The 15,332-nt window shown below is 27.1% G+C and overlaps 1 protein-coding gene across 1 annotated transcript; it reads left to right on the top strand.

Annotated features, from left to right (window-relative positions):
• Positions 1–7,160: 7,160 nt before the first annotated feature.
• On the top strand, positions 7,161–8,192 carry LOC125870945 (uncharacterized). The gene has a single exon (XM_049551493.1). It carries the CDS (start codon positions 7,162–7,164, stop codon positions 7,777–7,779), a length of 618 nt encoding a protein of 205 aa, XP_049407450.1. The 5' UTR covers position 7,161; the 3' UTR covers positions 7,780–8,192.
• The last annotated feature ends 7,140 nt before the right edge of the window (positions 8,193–15,332 follow it).

The following is a 15,332-nucleotide window of genomic DNA, read 5'->3' as shown; positions in this document are numbered from 1 at the left end:
GAACATATATTATAATTATATATTGCCAATGGGACAAAGTCTAAAAATATTCAAACTTGATTTTAGCTATTCAAACAAATTAAAGAACAATATTAATGACTTAGGTAAGCTTGAAATCCTCAAATCCTTTCCAGATCTTGTTAAATATTATTTTATGTTAATTATGATACTGACGTCCATTAAAAATTTGTTACTGATTCTATTTAGTAATGAAGTAACGATAAATTATCGAAATGTTATCTTAGCAAGAGGGTATTTAATACTTTCTCTGTTCACTTTTAATTGTCATGTTGTATTTTTCGAAAGTCAATTTAACTAATTTTCAAAGTTAAATTAGATTACATTAATTTGATATTTTAAACAAAAAAAAAATTAGATATTCAAAAACTATACGAAAAGTACTATAAATTTCAATTTTTTGCATATCAATATGATGAAAAAAGACATCGTAAAATGTTAGTCAAAAGTTCTTATCGTTTGACTTTAAAAAAGGAAACTATGACAATTAAAAATGGACGGAGACAGTAACAAATTAGCGACATATGTATAATTATATTTTTTAGTAGGACATTACTCGAAAAGTAAAGAATAATTTTCTATAAACATATAGCTAGAACAAATAAATAAAAAATAAATTTATTATGTTAAATGAGTGATAGTAAAACTAGTCAAATATATAGGTAGACATTAATATAGATAGTAATGAACTGGTTGATTATTATTTTTTAATTCTTTATGAGAAAATTTAAATTTGAGTTTTTGAAAATAGAAAAAAATCAATTAGAAGTGCCGCTCCTAAAAAAATCTTGCAATGTACTTAGTAAGTTTATTTGAACATTATTATAAATATCGAAACTGAACGAAAAAATATAATCAACTAGGCGGCTAGTTTTTGTCGGTTTATCACGTAATTAAATTTGTTTTCAAGCTAAACTTGAATTTATTGTACAAAATAAATCGTGGGGCACACGTGAACTGATGTTCACAATTTCTTTTAGCTCATATATATATATATTTTATTTTATTTTTATATTTTTTTATATTTTTTTTATGACCAGTAAAGTAAACTTAAATTTATCCCTATTCAATATTTATATTATACAATTTCATAAAAACTCGATAACTTGTTATATTATTTGAAAGGAGTTTTTAGAGTAAATGGCTAAAAATATTTCTTAACTATACCTCAAACTCAGACTATATCCTTGTATCATTACATTGAACAAAAAACTTCTTCAACTATCTAAAAAACTGCAAGTTACATCCTTCTGTTAACTTTCTATCAAGAAACTAACCACTTTTAAGTAGAAGCACACAATTTTTCGATAAAGGCAAACAATTTTGCCCACTCACTGATCTTCTCTATCAAGTAGTAAACTAGTAATCATATTAAAAGGTATTATATGGCTAGCATTATTGTAGGAATGTTAATTAATTAAGGCCTAAAGATTTATAACTTGGGATTTGTTCAACTTTAGTTTGTCCTTTTTTTTTTATTTTACTGAGCTTGTTATTATGTTGTTAGCGTTTCTATCAAGAATCTTATTGATCTCACGCTATTCCGAGTTTGCTTTATTTTCTCATTTTCTAATTGGTATGTTACTCCTCCAACAAGTTTCATCAAATTTCCTATACTCTCAACTAATTAAATGAAAACTTTAAACATAAAAATCAGATGTAAACCTTGCAGATTTGTTTTTGGACATAAAAAAAATATTATGTGATACTAAAATAGAAGGATTTGAACTCTTAGTATGTGTTTTGGTGCTGGGAAAAATATTTTTAAAAATATATTTTCAATTTTTCATAATTAATTGGCAAAAGTTTTTGAAAAATATTTTTATCTAAGAAAACAAGTTCTTAAAATAAAAAAAAAATGACTTGTCTAATCGACGTAGGGAAAAAAGCTCCACAAATGACATTTCAAATTCATTCACAAATCCGTTTAGCAAAGGCAATGTTTGTTCTATGTTTAAGAAGACGGTGAGGGGACAAAATCTCTTTTCATTAGGAGATGGTCGTTAGATTTTTGACAGAAAATTAAGGAGGGATGTAAATTGTAACTTTCAAAATAGTTCAGGGATGCTTTTTGTTCACAATAATAAAATAAGAATGTATTTTGAATTTGAGGTATACTTAAAGGATGTTTTTGGCCATTTACTCTATTTGAAAGAGTTTGAACATCTAATTCAAGCATTTATAATATTGCCAAGACCTTAATAAATATTTTCATAGTGGTGTAACAATATTTGCACAATTATGTCATTTGTTAATTAAGGAACTACATGTAACTAAATTTCTTGATTAATATTAATTGGTAATAGGATAAAAATAACTATCGATCTATCATAAATAAATAAATTATTGATAGTGTGATTCTTTTTCTTCATAGATAATCAGTATATCTAATGTAAATTTTCGCAAAATAGTCACATTTGGATGCTTATATGACACATGATATGATATAACTTGATCTAACATCGTCTTTGTCCCAAAGTTAATTAATTATCAAGAAATGGACCATCATGTCCTCAATATTTTTTTATATAAATAATTATGGTAGATAAGATTAATCTACCATTATTAATCTGGTATTTAATATTATTCGTTAGTCAAAGTAGAGACCTTCACTATCAAATTAATTACTTCAATTTTTTTAATAAATTAAACCAAAATACTTCCAGATTATTTCATAACAATTGAACAAGAAAACTTTTTCTTTAAATTGAATCAGCCGCAAAATATCATATATATTCCAAAGTGCTAATTATGAGGTTTTATTGAGCTTGAACCTTTTTGTTAGAACTTAGAAGTTTGACATTATACTTCGAGAAGTATTAAATTTCTCTTTTCATTTTAAATTCGCAAAAGTTGTTAATAATTAGAATAGATTCATTAATCAGGTAAAGGAAGAAGGGGCCTAGACACGACATAAGATGTTAATATGCTTGAGTGTTAAATTAGTGAAAGTAAGAACTTATTCTTTGGGGGACGTTAGATTATAAGAATATATAAGAGGATTATAATTTAATTTCAAGATAAAATATGAGATTAATTTATTTTATATTTGATAAAAAAAAATTTAAAAATAATCTTAAAAGAGTAATAATGTCTTATATTGATTATATTCTATATGTATAATTTCAGATGTCTTTATATATACTCTGCGTGCATATGTACATATGTAAATCTTTTTAACTTTTTCTTATATTTATTTTTTTTCGTAAAAATTCTGACTCCGTATACTTATATGAAATCATCTGGAAGGTTGTTCCTTAAAATGATTGGAGCAAAGAGTCTAGAGACTGATAATGAAAGTTTTATTTTGACTAAAATAAAAATATTTTGAGAACAAACATGAACCAAATTAAATGCTATCATTATGTAGCCCTGCCAAAAGGCAATAAATATTTGGATGTACTATATGGTCTATTTCTTGATAATCAAATTTGAGACAAAAATTATATATGTTACATAAATCAATTTATATAATGTCCTATTGAAGCATCGATAATATCCAAAGTGAAAATTTGCATTTTATTATTTATCGTGAAGGGATTATAAATAAATTTATAGCCTAATTCTAAGAGCCCATTTGGATTAACTTAAGACATCATGGATTCGATTAGCTTTTAATTACTATTCCTTCTATCTCAATTTATGTTGCACTTTTTGAATTTCGAGATCCAAACAATTTTTTCATATAATTTTTAAATATTTTGAATTGTCAATTATTGTGACGTATAATACTTTTTACGTAGTTTATAAATATATAAATTTTATTTCAAAAAATTTAAAGATTCCATGCGCAAATTCCCTGTCCAACTTAAACAGTTTGATTTTTGAAAAATGAAAAGTGTCTGATAAATTGTGATAAATTGGGACAGGGGGAGTATATGTATATCACATTTTGATACGTCCAAATGTCAAACTCAATTTTTGATTCATACCATTAAAAAAAAGGAAAACTTACATAAATATACTATATTAAAAAAAATATAACTTTAATATTAAGAGTATACACTAAAAAATATTTATCAAATTTCATCTTAATTACGATGATAATGATCTTGTAATAGTAATTTTTTAAATTGAAGTGACCGTTAATTTGAGTAAGAACTTGTGAACAATATGAGTTCTCACGTGTGCACATGTGATTTGTTTTTTTTTATATTAAACTCAAGCTAATTATTTTAAAAAAGATTAAATTATGTAATAAAACGACAAAATTACCAGCCGCCTAGCTAGAGGCTATATTTGATTAGCCACTCAATTAGCACTGAGCAAAAAGATTAAATAATTAAAAAGTGTAACTGAATACTGATATATTTTCACATAAAAATACTCCCTCTGTTCTATTTTATGTGAGGTACTTTGACTCGGCACGGAATTTAAGAAAAAAATGAAGACCTTTAAAACTTGTGGTCCAAGATGAATGATAGAAATTTGTGTGACTATAAATTATTTCATTAAGGGTAAAATAAACATTTTATAGTCAAATGGTTACTTAATATAGAAATGTGTCATTCTTTTTGGGACTGACTAAAAAAGAAAATAAGTCACATAAGTTGAGACAGAGAGAGTAACATTTAACAAGATATCTTTGAAATTTATCTATTAAAAAAAATAAAATTAGCGTCAGATAAATTTTGTAGTTAAATAACAAAATTTCCCATTAATTCTAAATTTTATTAGCTATGACCGATGAGCAATTTTTCTAACATATTGCTCTTTGTTTGAATAATTTTAGTTAAGTTTGAAAATTGCTAGACTTGGTCCCATTTGCTATATCATAACAATATACTTCCTCCGTCCACTTTTAATTGTCATGTTATATTTTTTGAAAGTCAATTTGATTAATTTTTAAATTAAGTTAAATTAGATTACATTAATTCGATATTTTAAACAAAAAAATTAAATATTTAAAAACTATACGAAAATTATTGTAAATTGCAATTTTTTGTATATCAGTATGATGAAAAAATATATCATAAAATATTAGTCAAAGTTCTTATAATTTGATTCTAAAAAAGGATAACATGACAATTAAAAGTGAACGAAGAGAGAGTAGTACATAACTTTGAAGTCATAGAAGCATAGACTTGAAGATCATTAAATACTTCTACAACTAGAAACTTAAAAATTTAATGCATGAGTAGAAGGTAAATATTTGGCTGACTTTGATTAATAGGTTCCAACATTTTCAAATGTGAAAAGCCATAAATATTTTATAAAATAAATACAAGGTTATGGATCAATAATTTTAAAAAGTATAATAAGTTTATTAGTGTTCAAAATCATAAAAGTTAAATTCATCGAATTTAAATTTCAGATTGGCCTCGAAACTCAAAGACATTTAGTTGCATTATTCGAAGAGTTGGAAGTAGTATATATGTGAGTTCGACAGAAATCATTAGTTTTAGAATATCCACAAATCTTATTCTTTTCTTTTAGAGGTAGAAAAAATTGTTTTGTTTACCTTCTATTTAAATAATACATATCGAAAACATATGACAATATCGCAATCAAATATAAAAGTTGTTTATTTCCAAATAATAATAGTTTAATTATTTGTGGGATGGTCACATAAACAATATATAATTGTAAGCAATCTCTTCTGTCTTTGTCATGGAATTAAATTTTCTTATTAGTCAATAAGTTGAATCTTTATATTGGCTGTTTCTACTCAAAACTTTAGCATATAGTATAAGTACAAATAGTTATCCAATAAAATTTATTTTAAATAAATTAATTAAATTATATATATGAAGGTTCATTGTACCTTATCATAAAATTCAAATATATACAGTTAACGTCAACAAATTGATTTTAGACCTATTGATCGACTATGTACATGAATATGTTGCTTTCCAAAAAATATTCTAAAAGTATTCAATAAGTTTCACTTTTAAAGCTCGAAGTTAAAATATTGTGCTGAACTTTCAATCCGCAGTCCTGAAATTGTTTTTTATACATCAAATCTTGGTTAAGACCTTAGTTAAAATATCAAATTTGTATTTTCATCCCAAAACAGAAATTTGAATTTCTCAAGAACTTAAGCAAACATCGAATCATAATTTCAACCATCAAATGAGAAATAATTTCCGAATTTAATTAGATTTGCCCAAATTATACCTAGCGCCACTAAGCAATCGGCTACTTTCACTCGTAAGCACCCCCCACCTAATTGCGGATAACATTAAAAGTTTTTATGTCAATAAGATCTTACACTATGATTCATATTTTTTTTTCTTACGAAATTTTTAAATAAATGAATATTGCTCTGTTGTATGACACAATGATTAATCTTCCCCTCTTATTAAAGCAACATATTATCAGATAACAAAGTTGATTCTGCCTCAGAACTCTCAGCTCCCTCTTAAGGGATGCCAACTATGAGCAAGGAACCCCAACGATCATAACTTAGACATTTTTGACTTACGTCAAGCTAGACTGTCTTAATTTTTATTTGCCCTAATTCTAATAAATACGAAATCATGTAATTATTCAGATTCTTAATGTCTTTATTATCTTATACATATAATAACTTATCATGTCAGTCCCCTTCCTACTCCAACAACTGAAAATCATACATAAAAAATCATATCATGAATTTATAACACATTATATTATGACTTAATAATACAGAGGAATTCAAAGGGACAATATAATGTACGGAACAAATAATTAAACAAAAATAGATGAAATTTTGTAATAGAGGTCAAATAAGACAAGTAGTACACTAGAAAGACATGGCAAGTTGTAATGTGACATTATATTCAACCATAGCCGACGCATTAGACAATATTTATTCCTTCTATCTAGTATTCTCGCTCAAGGTGGAGCTAGAGTTCTAGTTACAGATTCAATAAAACTCGATAATTTTAACAAAAAAACTTGTCTTAATATTAAGTAATTCACTTATAAGTATAAATATTCTATCCAAAATGAGTAAAATACCGTCTTTTCTAAAATTTCGAACTTATAAACTCAAAATTCTGAAACTGTATGACTCGGTATTGAGAATTGAGATATCCTAATTTTAAGACAAGTTGTTGAGTCTTGTCACCTTGTGTCTCTCTCTATATATATGCAAGAGCTAAGAGCAAAAGCAACAAATGAATTTTTCTTAGTAAAATTTTTAATTTCTTGTTAAATAAAATGGATTCTTATTCATATGCTATTTCTTCTTTTTCTTCTTCTAATAATTCCTCTTCAACATATCCACAACAAGTGAAGAAAAATACAAAATTACCCTCATATCATTCTTTACTCCATGGAGTTAGAAGGCTCCCAACAAAACCAATGACTAAACTACCAATTGCACCTTTGCCACCAACACCTCCTAAAATATATAGAGTTGAACCTAATAATTTCAAGGATGTTGTCCAAATGCTCACTTCATCTCCCAAGTTTCAATCTGTCTCCAATGATTCTATCTCTCGTTCTGATTCTGGCTCTGACTCTGGCTCTAGTTCTTTCAATTCGAGACGTCTACAAAATGTTGCTCCTCCTCCACTTGATCTCTCACCAGTTTCATTACAAAGAAATAATAAAAACAACAATATTGATGCACAATGGCGCGAGTGCATTGACTTAACAACGTGTGATGAAAAAGAAAGATCACATGTAACGCCTCGGATTCCATCAGAAAATTATTTTGGATTGTGTAGTCCATTAGCTAATTTTCCTCTATCGCCGTCTTCTTTTGCATGGTGTTCTTCTATTCTTCTTAGCCCTGGCACGCTTACTTCACCAAGCGCGGTTCAAATCATTTAAATGTTTAGTAACTTAAAATTATAATCCTCATGGTTTACAAAGTGAGTACTACTACATTTAATTACTTTGTATATCGATCAAGAATATGAATTGGAACTAAAAATTAAAGTTATCACAATTCAATTACCATTTAATTTCAATTCCAAAATATGATCAAATGTATTGTATTTCCAAATTTTCATTTTAATTGTATGGTTTGCATGTAATTATTTGTGGTCTCTTTGTGACTCCCTACCACACTGAGGATTTTCTCTTTATTTCTATTCAACTTTTTTTAAATAGACAAATTGGTAACAAAAAGCTTAGGAAACAAAAGTAGTACTATGTTGTATAAAATGGTTGTCAGACCAAGCTATGTATGTTGTATATTGATCGATAAAGAATTCACATGTTCAGGAAATAAGAGTTTTAAAAATGAGGATGTTAGGATATATGTGTGGGGTATAACTAGGAGAGATAGGATTAAGAACGAAAATATTCAGGATAAAGTGGAGCAGCCTCCATGTTGGACAAGACAAGGGAGACGAGATTGAATTATGGTTGGGACATGTGGTGATGAGATGAATAAATATTCTGACAAGAAGGTGTGAGATGTTAGCTATAATGGATGTGAAAAGCAGTGGCAGAGTCAGAATTTTCGTCAAAGATGTTCATACTTTAGGACAAGTAAAAAAATAAATCTTGCTGGTCAGATTATAAAGATTAGCTACAAAATAGTCATACCTCAATTATTGATCTCTATAAAAAGAATCTTTTGTTTTTTTAACTTAAAAACGTCAATTTTGCTCTTTTTTTAAGAGAAAAAATGGAACAAAAAAAGATAAAACAAAAATGCCTAAGTCTAGGTTCAAACTCACGCCATTAAGGTGACTTTGAACAACCTTAACCATTGTGCTATCTTTCTTTATTATGTCAAGGGTATTCAACAATTAGTATACATCCAAAAATATCGATATTTAATGTATATACTCATCAAAATTTTCCGACAAAGGTTGTTCATCTAACCATCCTCGCTAGGGTGTAGCTCTGCCCCTAGTGAGGAGAGGATAGAAGTAGGCTGAAAAAGTATTAGAGTTAGGTCAGGATTAAATAAGACACGACACATCTGCTACTTAATGAAGACATGACCTCCTATCACGGAGATTGAAGATTATAATACCAAGTTAGTAGAAAATCGAAAGTTATTTAATTTTCCAAATCAATATTGTTATTAATTAGATATACAATCCCAACAAATTCTTCCCAACTACTCATCAAGAGACTATTAATGCCCCAGCAGAAATGTAAAAAGAAAAATGATGTGTTTGAATCAACAATTAATTAAATATGCTTCTGAACAGGGGAATCAAAGAGGGATTTTTAATTAAAGATCCATTTTGATTATTGGGTCGGGTCATTTGATATTGTATTATTATCTGGGGTCCACGTCTATATGATATAAAAATCACTTTATTTTATAAAGTTAGTTATTTATAGCATAACCGAAAGAACCCTACTTGAGTTATCGTTTGAGAAATTTACTCACTTTTCTAGTATTTCTGGATTATTATTATCTAGAGTAAAGTATTTATGGTTTTTGATTAGTTAATTAAGTTGCAAATAGATTTATTAAACATGTTATTATATTTGTGAAACCTAATGCCCTCTTTAAAATTCGACGATTGTCTTAGCGATGCAAACATGTCTTTTTATAAAGGTCAGCCCAACTAGGCCCATTAAAAGCAGTACGATCAAAATTGTTGGGATCAACAACACTCGTGTTTAGTGTGTCAGATTAGGATTGACCCATAGGGATGGCAATGAGGCGGGTGGATGCAAAGTAGTTTGTTATGTGGGGCAGATTAAACTCAATCCGCCCCGCCCCATTACCATCCCTATTGACCCAGCGCACTAAACACTTACTCATACCAACTAGTAAAGAGTCCTAATTTGTTGGTTTAATTCATAATCAAATTTCTTTAGCGAAATTAAACTTTCATTTTTATTGATTCAACTTCCAAATTGAATTTAACCCATTTTTGAGCAAATATAACTATGTTAAACAAATAAAAGTGTATTTTTCCTAACAATGTTAGTCGTACAATTTAACATGACATTAGAATGAATAGAAATATTGCATTCGAGACTCATCACAATCTTTATAAAATAAATCTCGTATTTAGCTTACGAAAAATAATCAAACTACCTCATGAAAAGACATATTGAAAATACAATAAATAAATTAAGTAAATAAAATTAAAATCTTTCTAACAATTTAAACTTCTAGAATATGAGATGACTATGCGCTTTAACCATAGCCTCAAACTTTTATATAAATGTAAGATGATATAGTTTTATATATAGACCTCATTAGTATTAAGATTAAAATTAAAGATGTCCCATATTCCGGGGACAGTTACATTTTATTATATGATTATTTGTACATAATTTCCAAAAAAAAAAATCAAAGGATTTAATTTCAAAACATATATAGTAAATGATAAATGTATTTAATTGGATAATTTCAAAATATATATTCTAAGGTGCATGTCACCTCATGTGGGGCTAGTCTATCCAATTGTCCTTTGGAGAGTGGAAAGTGAAAAGTCTTGTGTGGGTGGTGCAAAAAGACATGGAAATTATCCAATTAAGTGATGCCACATCAGCCAATCCCGTGAGTAGTCAAACAAATGAGAGGTTGTTGACGAAAGAGTCAAAAGGTTGTATTTGTGATAATTCAAAAGCTATGCAAGATTCGTTTAACTTTGTTGGCTTGTTAACTTGTTTGTACTATTGTTCGTTTGCTAAATCTGTTTTTTCTGAGAAACTTGTTGTTGACGAAAGGATCAAGAGGTTGTATTTGTGATAATCCAAAACTTGTGCAAGATTCATTTAATTTCACTTGCATTGCCGCGTGTTAATATTATTCGTTTGTTGAATCTGATTTTTGACTAGCTTATTTTTTACCAGAAAGTTGTGTTTGCAATCGTAATTTAAAAATTTTCTGAATAGCTTATTGTTGACGAAAAAATCAAAAAGTTATGTATGCGGTAATTCAAAAATTGTTCAAGATTCAACTTCATTCACTTCGCATGATAACTTGCTTGTGCTATCACTCGATTGTTCGATCTATTTTCTGGCTAGCTTTTTATGGCAAACTCTACTTACTCTAATTAGAGTATTAAGTCTAATAGTGGAAATTTTTACATTTTGACTCAAAAGTACTTAATTTGATACATGCACCAAGCTGAATGCTGTCATTATCTCGTCGCCAGGGCAACTAATAATTAATTAAGCTCTTATATATCCCTTTTTTTTAACATTGTGGTATTCGGATCAATTTTACACACTTCAATTAATTTTATGAGACACTTATCATAATTATGACCATCAAAATTAGGACATATAAATTTTTTTTACCTAATATTTAAATATGTCATAATATTGATGACGTGATGACCTATTTAAGTTCTTGATAATTAAATTTGAGACAAATTCGTAAGAATATCCAAATTTATTGAACATGTGATCTCCCAAATTAATTGGAGGTTTCTTCTGTATGTTTTTTTTAATCAAGCTTGTCGTATATAATTTGTCTAGTATAATCCACTTTTTATGTGTGATTTATGAGCTATTATATCGAAATTAATTTTATTTTATATGCATCCAAAAATTAGCGATTATAAATTCCTTTTATGAACATAAAAAAAAAGAATTCAGACATCAAGTTATATAATGTCTCTTATTAATTAGGCGTCCAAATGTGAATATTTTGCATTCTATTTATAGTCACATTTACACACAGAATCTTTGCATTCAAATGTGAATATTTGAATTCGATTAATATTATATAGTAATGTTTAGAAGAAAAAAAAACAAGGTAAACTTAATATTAATAAAGTAATTGAGTGAAACTTTTCACACGTGAATAATATGATTTGATCATGGAGCTTTGAAACATGGGCAGAAGGAAAGAGGAAGACCAAACAATGATCCGCTTGCCCCGAAATGACCTGGACCAATAGGGAAATCCCAATTCATTGGCCCTTTCGATACAATCAAATCTTAATGCACGTATTTAATTTATTCGAAGCTATTCCAAAAATGGAAAGTTCGACACAATTGATATTTTTTTTTGGAAATTGGAAGCAGTTACTAATTCATGATCTGGCATGAAGTGTGAACTATAAGAAATACTTCCACCAATCCGTTTTAATTGTTGCGTTTATTAATAATGAAATCTTTATATTAAAAAAATTAAGATATAACTAAATATTTTGATTCCTTCGTTTCAAATTATCTGTTGTGATTTTCTAAAAATAATTATCTCAAGTTATTTGTCATTTTAAAAGTTCAAGAATTTAAAAAAAAAATAGTTTTAGTAGTTGTTCTTAAAGCTAATCACAGACACCTTAACATTTAATGAAGAGAATTATATCTTAGGACATAGTAAATAACTTAAAATAATCAAAAATACCTCCTAATCATTCTTTAGAAGAAGGTAAAAGAAAAATACGATAAATAATTTGAGATAAATTGAGTAATAATTTAGAAAGAAAAAACATTTTTATTAATATTTTTTTTTAAAAAATGTGTAAAATAAAAACACGATAACTAAAATGAACCAATTTGGTTTGTAATAATTAAACTCAATAAGCTTAGTAAGAATTACGTAATAAAATTAAAAAACAAGATCAGCCGCCTACAGATTTTTTTGATTAATTAGTCTTTATATATATACCTCACTCCATTTAGCACTATTTATAAGAAAAAGAAAAGGACCAAAAAGATTCGATTAAAAAAAAATTGTAAATATATTGCGTGGGTGCTGACATATTTTCACATAAAAATAATGTTTAACAAGATCTTTATATATTTTTAGGATTTAAGATTACAAAAATTAAAGTTAATTAACAAACTATTATATAGATACTATCCCTACGTTATAATTATGTCATAAATATTGAGAGTGGTGGTCTGTTTCCTGAATAATTGACTACTTAAAAAACAGTAGTTAACAGAAAAATCAATCGTTAATTTTATTTAGCGATGAATTATTTGAAAAAATTAATTAGTTATATGAACAATTTAGTGAAAGATTAATGATGAATTTGAGACAAAGATACCCATTTAGTGTTTAGTGTAATTCTGTATGTTGCATTTTTAAAGATTTGATGCTATTTTCATTATTTTTAATCAAATCTTTTTATTTTAATGTTTTCGTCAGGCCTACCGAAAATACGATAAACATTTTTTTTATCAAAATAAATAGAGTTAATTTTTAACAAATTTAAAGGATCAGATTTATAAGTGCACATATACTTAAGGAACTATTTTAAACCTACTTCAAACATAAGAGATTATTTTTATCATTTTCTCAGATTAAATTAGTCTAATAAATGTGGTGGTGTTACCAAAAAGATTAAATAAAGTACTAAAGAATGTAGTGAAGAAGTAGATGATAAAAGTTGTAAATTTATTACGTAGGTGCTGACATATTTTCACATAAAAATAATGTTTACAAGATCTTTGAAGGATTTAAGTTGCAAAAAAATCACTAATTGTTCTTTGTTTGAATAACTTATCCTATTATATATAATCAAATTTAAATATTGGAAGAGTTGGTCCCATTAATAAATAATAACTGTACTTTCAAGATTAAAAACATAACACACAATCATAGACTTGAATTTTTATTTTTTAAAAAATATCATTTATAGAATTTTCTTACGTAATTTTTAAATATTCAAAACACTAAAAAAAATTAAAATAAAAAACATTAACATTATGTAAATATCCTTGACTAGAAGCAGATACATCGACTAAGAGGTACATGCTTCTAGATTTATCTATATAATAGTAATATCTTGGACGTCACCAAATGCAATGCTTGCGTTGATGGTAAATATTGAAATACGAATACCTGCGATAAAATTAGCCCATAAAAATATAATTTACTTAACTTAATTATTTGAAATGATGATTTGTTAAAACCAACTTTTTTGCCTCACAAAAATAAGGTTAAAATTGCATTTACTCATCCTTTCGAGACCCCACTTGAAGGATTATACTGATAGCATTGTTGATGTTGTTGTTATGTTAATATAATGCAATTTTTTCCCTTTAATTTAATCATTAAAAATGATTTGTGGTTTGATTTAGTCGACAGGTTGAATAAATTGAAAACTGTGGAGTGGTAGTGTAAAAAAGTAGAAGCAATTATATATCCAAATAAGGATTCATTTTAATAAAATGTGATTTTGAAGGTTCATTGTATCATATCAAATTAGATAACTTTTTAATAATAAGTTGAAATGCATTAGTAGTACGTTTAAAAATTCACCTTATAATATCTACTTTACACCTAATTACATAGGCGTATCTAAGGGGTTTCGTGAGTTCACGTGAACTCATACACCCTTTTTTAGATCATATATAGTAATATTATACTTTTAAAAAAAATTAAATATAGAGATGGGAACCAAAGTTAAAAGTAGAATAAAATAATACGATGGGATGCACCTCTCTAAGCAAAGATAGAAATTTAAATCTTATATCTATCTTAAATTTTTTAGTAACACCCCTCCAAATGGCTATCAGTAACACTTTTGGCGTTTCAATTTTTTTTTTTGCTTTAATCTTTCAAAATTTTCAAGTGTGTGACACTGAAAATTCCAAAAAAAAATTAGCACTGTAAAATTTTTACATAATTAAATCAAATGTGTATATTAAAATTTAAAACTAGTAGTATTATATATATTGGAAATTGGACCTATAATTTTTAAAATTTAACGGTTAAATATTAAGATCGTAAAGGTCAAACCGATCAAATTTATATCTTAAATGTATTTTTTCATAATAATGCACTCATCGTTTTAAAATCCTGAATACGCCTCAGCATCTAAAACATGCACTATCACACTCAGATTGTATAGTTTTTTTAAATTATATTTTCAGTGGACACATATATATTAAGTAATAAAAAAAACTCTTACCATAAAAAAAACAGTTCGATACATAAAACATCTTGCATTAATAAGATTTGGAAAAAATCACACTTTTAAGGGGGCAAACATTATTAGTTACTTTCATGACTCAGATATGTGACTTATGAAAATTTGTACGAAAATAACTTTATCGTTACCCAAAACTCTTACCATATTATCATTAATTAACATATGAAAATTTGCAACCCTATTAATTAGAGAGGGGTCTGGCGGCTAAGCAGTCAGCTTTACACCAAGAGTAAACACTTCCCACATAATTGCTAAAAGTTAATTGAATATAAAAACAATTAGATGTTGAATCAAGTTGCAACTAAAAAAGTGTTTGACTAAGGGTGTGTTTGGTATGAAGGAAAATGTTTTCCTGGAAAACAAGTTGATTTTTGACTTATTTTCTCATGTTTGGTTGGTGACTAGAAAATATTTTTCGGAAAAATTTTTTAGTGTTTGATTTATGAATGAAAAATGTTTTTGAGAAATATCTTTTATTTTTACTAGAGTAGAAAATAATTTTTGAAATTGAAAATATTTTTAAAAAACAAACTTAAATTTTTTTTGGGGGTGGAGGGG

This window comes from Solanum stenotomum, chromosome 7, assembly GCF_019186545.1.
Source record: "Solanum stenotomum isolate F172 chromosome 7, ASM1918654v1, whole genome shotgun sequence".
NCBI lineage: Eukaryota > Viridiplantae > Streptophyta > Magnoliopsida > Solanales > Solanaceae > Solanum > Solanum stenotomum.
The sequence above is the reverse complement of the archived record's forward strand: the minus strand, read 5'-3'. Positions and strand labels throughout refer to the sequence as shown.

Coding starts and splice junctions, on each gene's coding strand:
- LOC125870945 (XM_049551493.1), top strand. CDS start 7,162: ATGGATTCTTATTCATATGCTATTTCTTCTTTTTCTTCTTCTAATAAT.